Genomic DNA, 19,116 nt, shown 5'->3' on the forward strand with positions numbered 1-19,116 from the left:
AGCAGCAGCAACGCAGCAACAACAACAAACGATGACCACGCACAAATGCGTACATTTGTCTGGCGCCGCCTTCTGAACCACGTGCTGAAAACACAAATAGTTCGTAGTAACAGGAGCACTTGTCCTTCCGTCAGAATCTGTGCGATCCCTAAAAAAAACGAACAGAGAAACTTCAGTGCAACGCCGGCAACCTTTCAACATTACAAAGGCAAAGAAGCCTATTTTGCACGCCGCCTTCCATCTGTAACGTCCAAGCGTTTTTCTGATTTTGTGAGTTTAAAGGGTTTGAAGTGCCTATATGTATTTTACCACCCACATATCCCCTCACTTTCTCACTTACTTTACCACAACGTTGTCCCAACCGGCATTTCCAGCGATTGGAATTTATTACTAGTGTATACACGCTGCTAGTAGTAGTGCTACGTGTCATTTACAGTGAGTTTGTTTCTTTTCAGGCTGTGCATCGTTCACCGTACGAGATGCTTCCGCCCGAAATTATTGAGCCGTGGGATTACAGTATAAGTTCCAGTGAGCTACGGTCGCGTGCAAAGAATGTCGTCGATGAATTACGAGCTGAGTACGATAAAGTAGGCAGTCTGAAGAGAGAGGAGGCCACATTCGAGAATGTCTTAAACGTAAGCCCTCAACATTATTCCCCCCTACCCCCAACTTCAACAATGCTTCTCTGCTCATATCGCTTTGTGTCATGCCTACTAACCTTTTACACTATTCTGTGAATGCTGTGTACTATCCTTTAAAAATACCAGGTACTGGCAGATCTGGACCGCCGCGCAGAGAACGAGGGATCCTACATGATGTTGGCCCAGTATGTTGCCACAGATAAAGAGCTACGGGAAGCAGGTGCGGAGGCGGAACAAGTGATGCGAAAGTTTGAAGTTGAAACAAGGTAATTGATGTGGTTAATGTGAATAAGCGTGAGGGCGCAGGCTAGCTGGTGAAACATTCTGTTGACTGAAACCCCCGAGACACGGGATCCTATGTCTCGGTGGGGTGGGAGGGGGTCGGTTCACTCAACAGAGTGATTAATGTGTTTGAGCACCACTCTGTTGACTAGACTTTCTTGCAAGTCCGCTGACCTGGTATGAAACGGTATCGATATTCTTCTAGATATTATTGATATTTTATGCATGCGATGTTACCGGTACTTTTAAAATACAGATATTTATCACTATAACTATCGATATTACATGGAGATGGATATGGATGCGCATGCTGATAGAAATATCAGTGATTCAGCGACTTCTGCAAGCGCGGAGCAGGTCACCGGAGCAGGTCAACAAGTTTATGAAATAAACATGACAACCTTTTTTTCCCTGTCCCCCTCTTGATTTGGTTTTGCTTTGACGGTGAGGAAGGCCTGGGGAGACGATCAAACAACACAATGCCAATATTTTCTGGAAACATGTGATTCATATTAGAGGAAAATTTTGTCTAGCTTCTAAAAGTTCGTGAGTCATCCTGGGGCTGCACTTCATGCCGAACAACACGTTGGAATGTGCAGAACGAATTCACTGAGCACGCAATGTACACTGCAGCTGGTCAGCAGCAATGTCTCTTGCTGGCATGGTTCTGTCTCTGCAAACATCTAGTTCTTGAAGAACAAAGAAGGAGGCAGGCAAGCTGGTGCCAGTCCAGAAAGGGCAACATACTCTGCTATCGCAAAAATTCTTGCACTAACCCTTCCCCAATCTTTCTGACACAATACCCTTGCTGAAATGTTGACACTCCTTATCGTGTACCCTTCAGGAATCTGCTCTCATAGCCATCACAAAGGGCCGCAACTGTTCTGTCATATGGGATGGGCAACCTCCAATTTTTCGCCTTCGTTTTACTTCTCTTGTCCTTCTCTCCTTGTGTGTATTTATGTCCACATGTGCAGTAAATGTCCGGTTGCTGGTTTTTGAGCCTGTCTGTGTTGTGTCCCTCGCATATGTGTCAATCTTTCCTCAAGCTCTCTGCCCTCTTGCTGTTGTCCTTGTCTTGATGTTGCCCTCTTCGAAGCCACTACTCAGAAAAGAGGGTGTCACACACAGCAGGGGAAACTCAGGACCTTCGAGCGACCCAAGAAGCAGTACTTTATTCTTCGAGGGCCGTACCCTACTCTCACTGAGTCCCAACTGTGTGCGCAAAAGAAAGATTGAGGTTTTGGACGGTCAACTGGAATGAACCGGAGGCCAAACACAGGTATAACCTTCATAACACAACAATTTACTTAATCAAACCAAATATCAGGTACTATAGAGGTATTCAATTAATCAACACTATTTTGAGTAGGAGTGAAATCGGAACAATGCGTAGAAGGACAGTTAGACAATGTCACCAACCCCTTAAACATATGGAGTTATGGATTGAGGGCACATTAGATCCGTCAGAACAGCACACTCGTGCAAGCTTCTGTATTGCCACCACTATCCACAATAAATCGAGGCATTGTATAATATATGCATATGCTTTCTTTGAAACATATTTAGTTTCGCATCCCTTCTCAATCATGCCAGCATTCTGAAATGAATTCAGGATTATTGACTGCTCAATAGCATCCTTAAGCAGCATCGTTAATTTTTATGAAGTCCAGCACCCTTTCGCCGGCTTTGTCAACTGACCCAAAGAGATTTGTGAGAAACTCGCAGCACACCCTGGAAGAGGCTAGAATTTGTACGACACTGACCAGAAAAGGAACTTCGTAGGAAAATGTTTCAGTGTATAACGTGCACTGTTAGATAATGCGCAGGGCCTCTTCAGAGAACTTTTTACTGTATGACGCGTGTGTTATACACCGGAAAATACGGAAGATAGCTTAGCTGTGTTGGCAGTGGAGTCCAGAGTCCGAAGTAATGCGTCTCGGGTGGAGTCAGCTGATGAGGTGATGCTAGGTGTCAGGGATCAGCGGTGACCACACACACAACACTTAGCGCGATGGATCCTTGGTGATTGTTCCCAAGTCCCACACTTCGTCGACCCGGTCTCGGCACACAACCGTTCGCTTGCACTGCTGCTATTCAACTCTTCCGTGGTCTCTGAAGTCTTCCCATACTTTTCCTTTTCCCGCGTGTTTGCATTCTCAGAAGCATTGTCATAAAATATATATATATATATATACGGGCCACTCGCTAAGAAAGGGAGCATCCCCAAAACCAATTAATGTGAGCGCCATAAACAACACTCTGCGGTTACAGCTGCGCTCCGGTTTGCTCTCTGTCCGACTTTCGGCAGAGGCCAGGCCCATAAACGGGCACTGTTAACAAAAGAAAATCCAATGAATCGGACTCTACGTATCCGTGGACCCCTCTTTTTACAAGACAGACAGAGGGATTTGGTGAGTTTGCGAACATATGTGGCGAGGACGTACCCTCATTGATCCTCGTAATGCACGTTTTACATTGGTGTCTTATTGGTGTCATTGGTACATTTATATATCGATATTTCTTGTTAAAATACTGATATATCGATAATTTATCTATAATAAATATAGATTCTCTAATTGGTTCCCCTGCTAGGGGCAACATGGAAGTGGTCTGTTATGTGACAGTAGTACTGCATATAGGTATATGTGTATACCAAACCTTGATCCCTGTCAAGATGTTACTACATGCACCAGCATTTCATGCCTGGAACATTTGGCAGCAGACAACACTTGCGTCCTGGCCATCACGTAGCACGTTGGCAATGGGCGCTGTTCCCAAACAGCTGTAATGTTTCTTTAGTAAATAGCCTCTGCTTAGTCCAATCTTAAACAGTGGTATCCCCTTTTTTTTTACAGCATGCGGCAAGATATATTTGAGAAACTGAAAGCACTGGAACAGAAAGACGCAACCGTGCTGCCTGCAGAAATGCAGAGGTACTTAAAGAGATTGATTAGGCTTGGTGAAAGGAATGGTATGTTACGTTGGATTGCTGTTAGAAACACATCACTAGAGTTATGGGATTTGCAGGTGGGGACAAACCTAACCCTTTGTATTCTTTGCCAGGTCTTCACTTACCAAAGGACGTTCAAGAGCAGGTTAAGAAACTCGCAAATGAAATCAATGATCTGGGCATTCAGTACATGAGGGTAGTCAATGAAGAAAACTCAACCCTAGAGCTCACGGAGGAAGAACTTGATGGCGTTCCTGAAGACCTTGTGAAAAGTCTTGAATTGGTATGAAACAGGGGAACGAATTGAATCAGACTGAAATAGTGGTTGGTTTGAGCAGGGGGTTAAAAGAAACTTCTTGACCATTAAGGCGGTGTCAGAATGTTAGAAAAAAGGTCACCTGAAAGGAGTGCTATAACACTAGCCATTTCAAATTATTTGAAAGGCTTTATTCACTTCAACGTGGTGGTGTAGCTCCAAATTTTGCACCGACCACTTTCTAGTCTCGGCACCACCCTGCGAGCATTGCTTTTCTTCACGCGTGAAAGCTTCACTGCAGGCCGGATGTGCATCGTCCACAGCGTAGCGGTGGCACAACTCGTGAAGTGAAATCGTGTCCATCATTTACCGTCAGTGTTACCAATGGCAATAAAATAGAGCGTTAAACAAAATTGAGTTAAGGTGCGTGACGCTGCGTGATTGTACACTGTACACATTGTACACTGGGCTACGTTTGAAACGTACAGATACACAGCATGCCCGTGAGTGCTTTTACTGCTGCCTGATTGGGTGCCACTGTAACTGCTTGAGTATTCCACTGGCCGCCACCAACAGTGGAGTTTTCTGTGGATGTTTCAACGGTGTTTTCGGGACAGACAGTGGCGCTAAGCGAAATAAGTTTGGTTGCATAATGCTAATTGGAACTCAAGCTTTCATCTGAGAACAAGTTGTTTGCTTATGACAGACTGAGAGAGCACTCCAGTATTCATATTATTGAATGAGTATTCTTGACTGCATGTGCTAGATCATGTAGGTAGTCCCTGTTTTGGGAGTACATATAATAGATAATAATCTATGGAGGAGGAAAATTTTTCTAAGCCTTCCGCATAAAACAATTTGCACGGTAGCATTAACTACCTGTCTGTGAAATGTCCTCCTTTGTGTGCTCCAAGTGTTTATGCAGGTTATGGGTAAGAAAGAAAACTGCAGTTTTAAAACTGGTCAATGCAAGGTCATGACATTCCCTAGCCTATATGACTTCCCTATTTGTAACTCTATATTTATCCCCTGAGAGTACTGCTGTACAAATATTCTAATTTTGCAAATATCAAAACGAACAACTGTAAAATTGATTCCAATTCAGAATCAATATATGCGATATGTATCGGAAACACCCGGTACATGCTGTGCATATGTTTGGACCTTGTAACTATTCCCTTCGTATTCGCTTCAATTGCATAGCCGTTGACTTCGTATTTGCTTCAGGCACATAAGCACTTGCTTCGGGTGTACACCTATTTGCTTTTATTTCGTTTTGGGCACGTAGCTATTCACGTTATATTCGCTTTGGTTTTAAAGTACCAGTAGCCATACTTGAAATGTTCTTGTGCTGCAAAGTGTCCATATTTCTGGTTAGAGAGCACCAAGCTATGGAGAACAATCAACATACCTGATATAGCTGTACGGAAAGAATCCACTGTTAGCGCAGTAATGGTGAGCCTTCTCAACTGCGCAGCATATTCCTTAGTGAGCTACTCATCATACTTGATAGGTTGAATCTGGGAAGAGGAAAGTTACGATGAAGCCACCCCACTACTTGCCCATAATGAGCAAGGCGAAAAACCCTGAAACGCGCCGCCGCATGAGCTTTGCCTATGGAACATGGTGAGAAATGTTTAAACAATAGAACTTAAAAACGCAGTTTGGTTTCGAAGCACATCCCTCTGCTTGTCTTTCTCATGCAGCTGTCTGGAGAACACTCCAACTATTGAGAAGGTGGCCACTCTAAAACACGAGGTAATATCTGGTCAAGGTGTTTGTACTCACAACATTGGAAGTCTTCTCGTGGTGGTTATATTTCAAGTGTATATGTCTTGCTGTGTCCAGAAAGCAGTCCTGCTTGGGTATCCTGACAACGTCAGTTTTGTCACAGAACTATTGATGGCCAAATCGAGGGACAGTGTGCACAGCTTTCTGGCCGACCTGGCAGAAAAACTGCAACCTTCGTGGCACAAAGAAAAGCAAGTTTTGCTTAAATTCAAGGAGGAAGAGGTATGAGCTTCTGTAACACATTCGTGCAATGTAGCAACATGACATCACAAGTATGAAAGATGAAAGTCACTGAAAAGGTTAGCCAGCTGTAGGGATCGAACCCCCATCTTCTGGATTACCGTTCTATGTTGTTCCAGCCTCAGAACATCAGTTTCTCTCTTGATCACAAGTATACCTGTACTGGTTCTGTAATGGCCAGCATTGGGAACTGACGGGACCACAAAGTTACAAAATTGAGGCTCGTAACCATCAGTTACAAAACAGACTAAATCCACACTCTCATCCAATCTTTTGAAGGGGCTGAGACAATTGCCTCCTCTCACTCCTTCACATGCAAACACACAAAAATCAGAATGCGAGCCAATTGCAGACGATTTCAAACACAGGGGCATTGAGGCTACCAGTAGCTGCTGGTGGCTTGTCCCCATAGCTACAGCCTCGAGAGAAAACTACGGTCGTGACTGGCGGACTCTCTTGATTGTTGCCGCGCCGCGCCGCCCGAGATGCAGATAACTCCTCTTTGGACACCATGTCAAAAAATCTGCGTTGCCAGCTCATCTGGCATATTGTGCTGCCCTCTACCCATATGAAACCAAACATGGCGTAGACTTGTCAGAATCGTCCAAAGCAGTTAAGGGGTCGAACTTTGAGGATGAGTCGTCTGGCTCGTCTAAAACATGGCAAGAGGTTAAAGCTGTGACGTCAGTTGTGTGCAGTGGTGATTAGGTTTTTTGCAGAGTTAGATACGAATTGTGCGACAAAGGATGCGCGCATGGCACCATCTAGTTTTTCAAAAATCATGAATTGGAGATGCGGCTTAACTGGTATATGCCCTCTTAAGTGATCAGGCTTTGTTTCTAGCTTTGTTCCTGGATGCTCACAAAATTTCACTTAATTGAGTAACTGTCACAAAGTACCCATTGCTGGTTACGGCTCCCTTTTCCTGCTGACATGTGCTGCTATACTCAGAATTTCTTTCCACACACAGTGCCAGGAAATTGGGATACCATTTGATGGAAAGTTGAATGCTTGGGATATGAGATACTATGACAACATGCTCAAGGAGCGCAGGTACGGCGTTGACCAAGAAAAACTGCGGGAGTACTTTCCCCTTGATACTGTTCTGGCTCGGATGCTCGAAATATACGAGGTATGGCAATTTTATGTGTGAATGTCAACTTCAAACACCAAAAGGAAATCTTGTGTATTAGATGCTGTTGCTTTGTGAAAGACAGTCCCATGAATTTGAAAGCACCATTGTGATACTGTAGCATGTGCCTTACGAGCAGTTATTACATAGAGCAGTTGCTCGAGAGTTCCATAGAAAACGAAGATTCACTGAGTAGTGCGCTGCAGCTCTCTGAATTTGATAGTACTGCACACCCCTTACACTACTTAGTGCATATGTTGCTCTGTGGTATATATAGGGTATTAGAAGCAGTCTTGGCAAAAGTTACTTGAAAGGGTAGTTACGTTACAGTTACAAAATAAAAAACGTCACAGAGATACAGGTACAGTTGCCCTGTACAAAGAGTAGCTGGTTAAGTTACAGTTACAAGTAACTTACTTGGTTATTGTATTGTTACTTCCCGAATTGGCACAAGAAAGGAGCAACCTTCATTACAAGTTTTAGCTTGCCAAAGCTTGCTCTCGATTGTGGCTCTAATGCTTACTTTCGCATAAAATGCGGATGTCCGCAGGCACTGTGGGGACGTGCCGTTTTATTTTCATTTCATCCGCGCTTCTTTCAAGATGTTGTGTATCTTTCCGTAAACAAGAATGTCCACGGATATAACCGCACCTGCTCACACCTCTAACAATGACAGTTTCGGTGGCATTCAACGGCGTGGTGCATTGGCTGGAATGCACAAAGTTCGGCAAAAGCTTTCGGGAAGGGTTACTGTGGAGGACTTTGCCCTAGTTTCCCTCTCCCAAAGGCACTACCAAAGGACCGATTTTGGCACAGCACTGAGGAATTTCTTCCTTGACGTTCGTGCAAGCAGCGTTTCACATGCAAAAACAATAAGACAAAATTATTATAGGGAATGGGTCTTGTGTTTCATGACAGACCATAATTGAAATCTTGTGTGATGTCCTTTGTCACTATAGCAACTTCTTGGATTGGTGTTCAAACAAATACCAGATGTAAAGCTTTGGCATCCTGAGGCTAGTTTGGTAAGTCCGTGTCGGGTTGTGAGCGTGCATGTTGGTTCATGCATTGCTTCGTCCCGCAGTACAAAGTTAACGATGCGGCCACTGGTGAACTCATGGGTTACTTCGCTTTGGATATGTTCCCAAGAGAAGGAAAATACAGCCATTTCTGCAATGATAGCATGCAGGTATTTGGTCCCTGCTGTTCAGTCTGTTGAAATCATTTGTGATTACTGACTGATCATTTCGTTTGTTTTCAAGCCTGGATGCCTAAGACCGGATGGTACACGGCAGCATCCTGTTGTCATGCTAATCTGCAATTTCACTAAGCCTACAGCGGACAAGCCCTCCTTGCTTACTCACGATGAGGCAAGTATACTTTGCCTTATATACTTTACCCTTGTGTTTTGGGGTTTTATGTTATTCAAATTCGAGAGGTAAAAAATTCGATCCTATTTTTGAAGCTGCGTAAAGGAGTAAAATCAGGTGATATGACGTTGAAGGTCAGATTTTGACATTGGGAAAAGAGGAAAAAAATAGTATACAAGTGGTGGGGAGATGCAGAGCCGAGTGGAAAGTATTTACTGTTCACCTGAGCCTGTGCAAGTGCCCACGTTTATGCTTTGGTGTTTGGGGGGAACGTTTAAAAAACAAGGCTCTTCAGGTCTAGTCCCGCTTACATGACATGTTTTGAGTGCAAGTCTTGCACATAGTGCAGGCATAGTCCAGGCCCTGAGCACGGAATTTTCGTGGGCACTAGGTCATTCCACACCAAATGATCCAATGGCCCTGTTCTACTCCCACTTCTGGGCCAAAAAAATTGTCATGGATAGACTATGGTATGAATAAACATTTTCCAAAGTTTTGCTGGAGAATACTGAGCCCGTGTCATTTTACGTGGGGTGAAAGTTTTCTCTAAGCACGAAAACCATAGCATGCTTGAAATATTAGGGCTGGTGCATTGCTCGCATTACACGCGTAATTATGGCGCATAATTATGAGCTTTGACCCCGCATGAAACGAGAGGGGTTCAATGTTCCCCCAGTTAAGCTTTGGGTAATGTCTATTCACACCATAGGGTATCCACGTTAATGTTTCGGTGTAGAAGTGCGGGCGGTTGAGCAGGACCTTTGGATCAATTGGCGTGGAATGACCCTACTGTGATACATAATTCAAATACTTGGAAAAGCCCAGACTTTCTTCGAGGCTCAAAAAAGGTGTACGTGATTAAAAATAATAATTACATGATAACGTGCAATCTGGAACTTTAGAGCACCTTGATACAAAGCCCCTCAAAAATGCTGCGAACACATGAAGACTCCCCCCTTCGTTCCGTTCCTGAGACATGTCATCAGCGGATCTCAAATCTTTCACCGCGCACTTGAGGGGGTCAATATTGCGGTTGAGTACAATTGACACTTGGTCTTTTATATTGGATTTTGACATTTGAAAAACTTTTACTTTTAAAAATTATGTAACTAGACTCGACTAACAAACGAATTAGGAGCAAGGCGAAATAAAATGTTCCGGCTTATGAAAGACAACGTATTTTCTGAAATGTTGCGTACCTGTGCATAATCTTGTAAAGACAAGCGACAATAATGTTCTCGCAGGTGCAAACAGTCTTCCACGAGTTTGGCCACACAATGCACCACATTTGCAGCAGAGCCACTTTGACCATGTTTGAGTAAGTTTTATTTGTGAGTAAGTTTGAGTGGTGGAGTTCACAGAGAGTGAGATTGGCATGTTGTAAATCAATCCCGATTAAAGGAAAATCGTTGGTCGGATTGCTATAGAAGAAACTATATTGAAATCTGTGTGGTTTTGGCTTTGTCTACAGCCACATCGCCTGTCTACATGAAAATGGCTCACCATAAAGCTAAACTGGAACCACGTGAAATATAGCTATGTACAGGGTGTCCCAGCTAAATGCGAACATATTTTTTAAATATATGTACATCACTTTTTTCGAGATGATATCGGTTACAATGTAGCATATGCTGAAGGGCACTCCTCAGGAGGGCGTTAGCAAACTCCTAAGGCAATGTCTTCATTAACTTTGTAATTGTAAAAGCTACGAATGTCCCAACGACAACACCTGGTTCCTTCGGTTGTTTGATACTGGAGCCGTTTCCAGAACAAAAATCCGTTCGATAGATCGTCCGCAAAAAATTTGTGAAGGAACACCATTTTGTTTTCTTTATTTTGTTCATTGGGCATCCTTGGAGATGCGACTTTCCTTCACCCACAATGTGAGAGGGCGAAAGAGCACACTATCGCCTCTTGCATCCTGGAAAAAGATTTAAAGAAAACAGAAAGTGCAACCCAAGATAAGGGCAGTTCAGATTGTCACCCAATACATGTTTTTTTTTGTTTTTTTTTTTCCGCACGATAAAGCTCATCTTCAACGCATGAGGCGGCACTGTGCTCCTTCACCCTCTCACATTGGGGGTGAAGGAAAGACGTGTCTCCGAAGATGGGCAACGAATAAAATAAAGAAAAAAAAGCTGTTCCTTCACAAATTTTTTGCAGATGATCTATCGAACAGATTTTTGTTCTGAAAACGGCTCCGGCATCAGGTGACTGATGGGACCAGATGTTCTCGTTGGGACAACTTCGTAGATTTTATAATTAAAAAGTGAGTTATTGAAAGTGAATGAAGACATTGCCTTAAAAGTTTAGTAATGCCCCCTCCTAAGGAGTGCCCTTCAGCATATGCTATATTGCAGCTGATATCATCTCGGAAAAAGTTATGTATATATTTTTAAAAGTTATGTTCGCATTTAGCTGGGACATCCCGTATAAGTAGCTATCGAATGTAAACTACACAATGTCATCTTTACATCAACACAGTGCCGCGGGTGCTGATCATTTCGCAGTTATTCTTTAGATGTAAAGTAATTATGTTACTATATATATAAGCTACCATATATATTTTTTTAATCTGAAAGAATCCAAGGCAGGAGTAGGCAACGGGATCAGGCCAATAGCGTGGTTCGACCAATACCAAGTGTTGCAGTTGTCATCGCAAAACAAACGAAGCACTGCAAATGGGGACGAATTGTCATGATGTCGTCATCAGTGCTGGGGTGCGTTTGAAGCACGTGGTTTGAGCGCAAAGTTGTTGCTTTTGCTTCTGAATGTGCAAACAATTTTGCGTCGGGAAGGCGGTTTCAACTGTCACGAGCAAACGTTATAAGATGGCTTAAGCAACAGGGAGAAATAAATAATGGCGCAGCCTGAGCATAGTGGATTTTGGATGCTTGGTGCGAAGTGCCTGACCATGTTGTTGTACGCACTTCTAAAACGTATGGATTGTCTAATGCTTCCAACAGAACTGAGCACAATGAGCTGTGTTCAGATAGTGACTAAGAAAACAGCGGTGAAGAGAGCAGTGATAAATCAGCAGTGATGATAAATAAGCAGTGGAATTTCTTCAAGGACCGGAACTTCAAGGGACCTCGAAAATCCGTTCCGTTTATCGGGAGTTCCATTTGCCGAGCTGTAGGCAGTCTTTATGCACGTTACTACAGTGAAACCCGCGTATAACGATATTGACGGTAATCGTGAATTCCATCGTTATACAGGGTACATCGTTAAACGAGGGCTGACCTAAATAGCGCGTCCCCGAAAAGTCGCGCGCCACCCCGCGTGTGGCAAAAGAAAAAGAAACAGATGCTAAAAAAAACGCGAAGCTGTGTAACATCGCACTGGCTTGGGAAAACAGCGATCAGAACTCGTGGAGGGAACCAGAGAACATAGCAGGACAGCTTCTGGCGACGCTACACGTCGCCATTCCGCAAGTCGGCTTCACATAACGCATGTGTGCTTTAGGAGAAGCTCGCTTTAGAACACTGTCGCGCGACTTCCGGGTGGAAAGCCCGTGCTAGGCCTTTTGAATCATCTCACGAATTTGAGCAGCATTGGCCAAATACGGAGACACAAAAGCGTTACCGCCTACCTCTTTCACAGACAGCATTGGAAGATGAACAGTCGCTGTCTATTTTCGTGCCACAATTTTTATTCTGGTTTAATTCTTTTGATGTTAATTTGGGATGATACGAATTTTTTCCGCTGCCCCGTGAGATTCGTAGCATCGAGATTCTACTGTATCTTATCGCGGCGAAAATCGCCGCGAGGTTGCGCGCACGGGACAGCGTCCAACATCGTTATCGCTATACGCGGGTCGTTTCCCCATAGAAACAATGTATATTTTGACAGTAAAATCATGAACCATTGTTTTGAGGAGGGATATCGATATACGCGATATCGCTATCCGCGGGTTTTACTGTACGTCAAAGACAAGGTATACACACAATCTTCAACTTTATTCTAGTCCTCATTCAGACGTTCCACCTGACTGTCCTTTTAATAACCATTGAAAGCCGAAAAATTCTCTCGTGATTCTAGTAGACCTAAGCAGGTGCAATATTGACTTGTGTTTGGTAATTTTAATGCCTGACAGTAAAAGAGAAGTAGCCTTTGCACCTGCGTGTGCTTCACTGTTGATGCTGGCTGTGCACTGTGCACATGTCATTCATTTTTCTTGTTTTTCTCTGAAACTGCAGCGAGGCTTAATATATAAAATGCACTGAAAAGTGGAAAATTCAGCAGTTCAGAGAAAGTAGACTGAGGCAGAGGGCTCAGGTCCTGACTCACCTTTTTTTCAGGCAGAGTCAAAGTAGCAGCAGCTCCAGACCTAAGCCTTCTGCCTCAATTTTCAACAGGTACACCATATGCTATGACCCTGTATGCTGCTTTCCTTTCCCCCACTGTAGGGTGACCTGTCCTATGAAACACTTGCCTGCATTCCTTACCTTTTTATTGCTTTACTGATACAATAATTGAGAGTTGTTTTGTTTTTTCCCTCTTTCTCTGCGGCACTTCCCCAGGGGCATGAAAACCGAAAGGGATTTCCTTGAATGTCCTTCACAAATGCTCGAAAACTGGGTCTGGGAAGCAGAACCACTCACTAGGATGTCCGGCCACTACATCACGGGAAAGCCATTGCCCAACGAGCTCCTGGAGCCGCTGGTTGCATCACGGCTGGCAGGTGTGGCTTCCTTCTCCCTGCGACAGATCAGCCTTGCCCTTTTGGACTACACCATCTTCACACAGCCGCGTGTAGACACCCAGAAGGTGTTCAAGGAGATCCAAGAGAAGCTGCTGCAGTACCCACCACATGAGGGGACAAACATGGCATCACATTTTCCTCACCTGGTCAATGGCTATGACGGACGTTACTATAGCTACATGGTAAGAAGCAACTCGGATGATTCAGTAGCACAAACTGTTCAGGAGAACAGTAGCAACAATCTGGGGTAGTTGGTATAGGTTCATGATGGCGAATAGCAGCAAGAAGACAAGGGCATAGGTAGAAGTAGACAGGACAACTGCAGTTGTCCTTTCTACTTCTACCTATGTCCTTATCTTTTTGCTGCTATTTGGCATCATGTCTGAGTACTTCTACTACTTTCAGGTGCTAATCGTCTATCCTTGCGTTTGTTGACCAGGAGTGGGGGAGGCTCCGCCTCCTGGATGTGGGTCAACAGGAAGACGCTGAGGGCGGGCACTTTCCAAGCCCCTACTCTCGCCTAAGAGATGGCACAGCATTACCGTTGTTTTGCAACGCTTCTGCCATGGCGCACCAATTTAACCAACTTAGTTAACCAGCGTACGCACAACTTCCGAGTGGCCTTGTTCCCAGGTTAACAGACGGTGAAGCCATTGGTTAGATTGGTGCGCCGTGGCAGAAGCCTTGTAACCCACGAAGCAACAGTAACGCTGCACCATCTCTAGGCGAGAGCAGAGGCTTGGGAAGTGCCTGCCCTCCGCGTCCTCCTATTGGCCCGCATCCCGGAGGCGGAGCCTCCCTCGCTGTTGGTCAACAAACGCAATGATAATCTGTTATAACTAGGCTTCTGACTTTTCTGATTTATCCGATAGATTCCGATGAACTCCCCGTCCGATTAACTCCGATTTTTCCAACGCCCACGGGGTGGCCTTAAGGTTTTTCCCAGTTCTTAAAGTTTTCGTAACGAGCCCCCCCTATCTTGGAGGTCTGGCAACGCCACTGGGTGCAGTCCCCTCCGTTTGCTGCACACCACTCTTATAGTTCACTGTACCTGTGACACAGTGCAGAACGTGGGCACGATATAAATCCTGGTGCTTCGCTGACTTGCAGAGGGCGCGACACAGCAGGTGAACTCCTCTAGCAAATGTGGACTTACTGTATTTCCTTTCCCACCGTTCATAACATTCATAAAAGGTGTTGTATTCTCTTACCTGCTGCTTGCGAATGCGATATCTATCGAAAATGCAAGCTTTCAGCGCAGTTACGCTTATGAAACGGTAGTACATGGTTACGAAGCAGTGTTCAGCTTGCTATTCAGCAGTGGTTGATAATTTTGGCAGGCTAATTTACACTTTGGGTTCAAATATCACACCACTCCAACTACCCCATTTCAACACTCTGCCCCTGGAAAAAAAGTGGACAATGAGGAGGCGGTGGTGAAACGTGGCCCTTGAGTGTGTAAAGGTTTGCAGACTGTGCTAGTGCTTCCTAGTCAACAAATCTTCAACTGCCACAAACAAAATTCCGTGCGTTCAGAGTTCTGCCAAATTTGTGCCATTGCAATCTGCATGTCTCGCATTGTGTACTCCCAAAATATTGTTCCTCTATGGGACACTATCATGAAATTTCTATTTTTGATAAGTGTGGTGTCATACGGTGCATAATGCATCTTGCAACCTGCAACATTGCTCCTCGAAGTTCGTCTTCCTTTTCCTTCCTTCCGAAGTTTCCTTCTTCTCGAAGTCTTCCAACCAGGGTTACCAGATTTGGCTACTTTCTAATTGCTGTTGCACAAAATTTGTGCAACGGCAGCTTGGCTATTTTCTGGCTGCTTTGCGAATACTTCTTGGTGTTACATAGTGAAACTTTTAAGTACATCAGATGGAATAGCTTTTATGGTAGTGACACATCTAACGCCCAAGGTCATACATTATGGTCGACCTTCTTTAGAACTCGCTAGAAGAAACAGACGTCGGCAAATATCTGTACGCACGTGTAGGCAGCAATCCTCCGCCACCTCCAGCCATAAAAAGCGCCATTTCCTTACGAAGGAGTGAGTCTGTGCCTGATGGACTACAGGAGTTTGATTTTCCTGTCATATTTGTTACCACGAAATCCCGGGACTTTGGGACGTCAAAAATTGGCCGGGATCCTGGGATTCAGGATATCCCGATTGACAACCCTAGATAGGATGCCTACAACTACTAGCCTTACACCACTGGCTGCACAATTGGCTACATACAGGCCAAAGTGGCTACTTTTGGCTACTTTCTCAGTGCACGTTGGTGGCTTTCAGGCTTCCAACCCTGCTTTCAACCCTGCTTTCAGCATGGGTGCTTGCTAGAAGTGGGAGACAGATGCCAGAGTGGTGGTGTCACTTACTCTTGGAGGATACAAAGCTATGAAAGGCTTCCCGAAAATTTGTGGACGTGGTAGACAGGGTCTTTGAGCTAGATTTATTTACGATGCAAAATGAAATAACTCATTTTTTTTTTAAAGAGCAGTCTCTGTTCGAAGCATCGGCAGCTCTCGTCCTGCGAGGCACTTCCCTTAAGAGGTCACTTTTTTTTTAAAAAAAAATGGCTAGGAAGCAAGCGAGCTGGTGAAGATGATGCATGAAGTCGCTTCGTGTTGCGTCTGTCCTTTCATGTTCCCTAGTCTCGGGGTTTTACATTACGCAGCACTTTTTTTTTTTAGTTTGTCATGGCACTTCAATGGCTTTGAGCGATTCATTTATGTGATTTATTGATTGCCATCACGCACAAGTGAAAAGACTCTTCTGATTCCCTGGAGGTACGGTTATAAGAGCACGGAGAAGTCTTGAGTGAGCGATTTTTACGGATTTGTGCTAGAGACTTGTGTCAGTTTTTTCAAAAGCAAACCTGTTTCTATAGAGATCTATAATGCTTTCCATTTTGTAGTGGAGCGAGGTATTCAGCATGGACCTGTTCAGTGCCCGTTTCAAGAGGGAAGGCGTATTTAACAAAGAAACAGGCATGGAGTATCGTAAGAAGATTCTTGAACCAGGAGGATCTAAGGTATGATGCTCATGACTACCACAATCTTCTTCACATTTAACTTTCTCGTGTTTTCATTTCACATTGCAGGATGCCACAGATATACTCAGGGACTTCCTTGGGCGAGATCCGAACAACGAAGCATTCTTAATTAGTAAAGGACTATCTGTCAGCTAAACGCAGCTTTTGCCAAAAGTGTTGTTTTATGACGACGCATAATTTTCTAAATAAAGCAATTTTATAGCTGTCTAGCAGTGACACTTTTTAATTGCTGGCCACAGCTACCTTTACTAACAACATGTGCTGTACTTAGAATTTGTTTTCACAAACAGTGTCAGCAACTTGGTATAGTTGGCATAGCATATGATGCGAAGTTGAATTCTTGGGATGTGAGTAGAGTTTTTCGTTTTCGGGTTTTATGATTCTTCGAATGCCTCCCAACCGCCGACGGTTGGGAGGCAAAATGCGGGCCCAATACTGCTCATATACCGGTTAAATACATTGAGACTCTGCTGGAAGACTTCGCTAGCCGGACTTGACAACCGAAAGCATGCTATGTCGACTTTGTCATGTTGTGCTGCAAGGTTTGTCGTAGTGTGTTTGTCCAGCGTTTCTTTCGCGTTTTGTAGTTCGAGTGACAGTACCATCCATCGCGTCAGTGAGCCTTCAGCCGAAAGTGCGCACAAATCCAACCAAAGCACACCAGTAACTTCGGTAGCACTGATAGCGTTGCGAAAAGCAACCGCAACGGTCGCTGAAACGCAAGTGAAAACGCGGGTGTGCAGATTATGCAATTTTTTGTTAACTTTTAATTTTAATGCTAAACTAGAGGTGCACATATTATGCGAGTAAATACACTGAAAACTTTGTACATTGAGTCCCGCCCCGCACTGCTGTGAGTTCGACAGCCTTGTACAAGATACTAAAAAAAGTACTGAGTACTAGGCACAAAAATAAGTTGTTACTTCCACTATACTATCAAGTTAGTTCGTATCGGCAATGATGGCAAGCGGGTGCACGGTTGGACTAGCAGTGTGTTGGTGTGGAAGCACTGTCAGAATTCCTTCACCGTAAGTATAAATAATGCCCCCGATTCTCTGCGAAATCTGGAATTCATTATGGAACCCTTTGTTTTAGGCATGGAATTTCGCAAAATGCTTGGTTTTGCAGGGAAGTTTGCGGAAATCTGATTGGGTCGAAGGACGCGATTGGTGCAATATGTGGATGGTTATTCCAACATGCAGTGCAGCGCATCAGCTTGCGTGGCTCAGTGTGCTGGCAATGTCACGTCGACTCTGGGAGGTACCCGGGCTCGAATCCCGGTGCTGGCTGTGATGTTTGGGGTTGTCTGCAAACACTCAGTCATATGTCTGCACAGTTCCCTTAGAAGTCTGCCCAGGACGCACATTCCCCCAGAGAATTAGTCGTAGCGTTGCACACCTCCGTGAGGCTGACAACGGCAAGCTCTTTCAGAAGCACGCCCACCAGCAGTGCAAAAAAAAGTCAGATAAACGCGCGTACTGCGCACGCTCCCAACTGCTCCAAGCTACACGTGACGCCCCTGAGAACCGACAGAACTTACGTTGACAACAGTGCAGCGCGCGTGACCCGTTCTAGGTACTTTCGTTGCGCACGCAAGGCACGATATACCTTGCGCAAGGTACCTTGTGCACCTTGTGTCGCACATCGTCACATCAAGGTCAAGGACAATCAGCGCTCGGTGGCGCGAATGAGCAGCAACCGGCAGAGCTCTGGGTTCTGGCAACCGGAAACTTCAAAATATGCAACGCGCGGTAGCTTAGCAGACCAGCAGACTACGTGGAACCTGCAAATACAGGGTGGGTGCAGATAAAGTAGCCCCACATTTTCGCACATAGCGTGTTTCCTGCCTACCGTACGAACTTTCGGCTGCGCAGGACGGTGCAAATCGAGCAAAAAATCATGGTAACCAAACTCTGTGCAATAAAACCGTTAGCAACGTGAACTTCGCTCCGTGTATTTCCAATGCTCCAATGGGACACTGCAGTGTAGCACAGTTGCAGTTGCATCGCCCTACCGCTGGGGGTGCCACTGCCACCAACACAGAAACAAAACAAGATCTGGTACGCGAGCGGTAGTCGCAACCCTAGTAGCACAAAACGTCGCGGAAACGTCTTTATTTGGTCAAATTAGGGTAGAAGACGATCAGGACGTCAACGCGACGTCTAGAAGCTGTAATTTATAGTATGTTTATAAGACGCGCCGATTTTACGTTTATAATACGTCTTCGGCGTCTCTGTCCCAGGCGAAAATCTGGACTGGTCCCAGAATGGTTCCAGTTGAATCTGGACTGGTTCCAGTTGGATGTTTGATGGTCCCGGAATGGTTCCAGTTGAATGTGGATGGTCCCAGCTGGATTCCCAAGTGGGGTGGCTGGTTCCACTTTGGTAACATCAGTGGTACCACTCTGGTCTCAGATGGTTCCAGAAGTTCCAGCTGGAGCCTCACAGGTACCATTTTGTTCCCAGAGTGGTCGCTTAGACTCCAAGTTGGGCAGCTTCCCAGCTTCCCCCTTTGAGATTTCATCTTGTCCACACTTGCCAAGTTTTGTTTGATCTATTACTCTCATCTATTTTAGCACAGGCATGGTCTCTTTTTATTGCTGTTTATCCAGGTGCGCGCGTCTGCGAATGCTGTAACTCCAATTCGTGCACATTCTCATCTGAGGTGAATATCATAACATATTAAGT

At 44.7% G+C, this 19,116-nt stretch overlaps 1 protein-coding gene across 2 annotated transcripts; it reads left to right on the top strand.

Moving 5' to 3' along the window:
• LOC135391193 (thimet oligopeptidase-like) lies at positions 1–16,638 on the top strand. Of its 2 annotated transcripts, none has more exons than XM_064621333.1 (16): positions 1–270; positions 456–635; positions 768–907; positions 3,782–3,897; positions 3,990–4,159; positions 5,646–5,758; positions 5,839–5,890; positions 5,981–6,145; positions 7,134–7,295; positions 8,255–8,320; positions 8,380–8,484; positions 8,558–8,665; positions 9,910–9,983; positions 13,189–13,552; positions 16,292–16,408; positions 16,478–16,638. In XM_064621333.1, exons 1-16 carry the CDS (start codon positions 46–48, stop codon positions 16,562–16,564), a joined length of 2,244 nt encoding a protein of 747 aa, XP_064477403.1. In that variant the 5' UTR covers positions 1–45; the 3' UTR covers positions 16,565–16,638. The 2 variants fall into 2 exon arrangements, with proteins under 2 accessions (XP_064477403.1, XP_064477404.1); XM_064621334.1 differs by having other exon boundaries at positions 107–208.
• Positions 16,639–19,116: the final 2,478 nt, after the last annotated feature.

This window comes from Ornithodoros turicata, chromosome 4, assembly GCF_037126465.1.
Source record: "Ornithodoros turicata isolate Travis chromosome 4, ASM3712646v1, whole genome shotgun sequence".
Lineage (NCBI taxonomy): Eukaryota > Metazoa > Arthropoda > Arachnida > Ixodida > Argasidae > Ornithodoros > Ornithodoros turicata.

Excerpts from the sequence above, each read along its gene's own strand:
- LOC135391193 (XM_064621333.1), top strand. The coding sequence starts at position 46 with ATGCGTACATTTGTCTGGCGCCGCCTTCTGAACCACGTGCTGAAAACA. Across the intron at positions 5,759-5,838 it reads AGCTTTGCCTATGGAACATG|CTGTCTGGAGAACACTCCAA; the intron begins GTGAGAAATGTT and ends TTTCTCATGCAG. Across the intron at positions 8,485-8,557 it reads TCTGCAATGATAGCATGCAG|CCTGGATGCCTAAGACCGGA; the intron begins GTATTTGGTCCC and ends TTTGTTTTCAAG.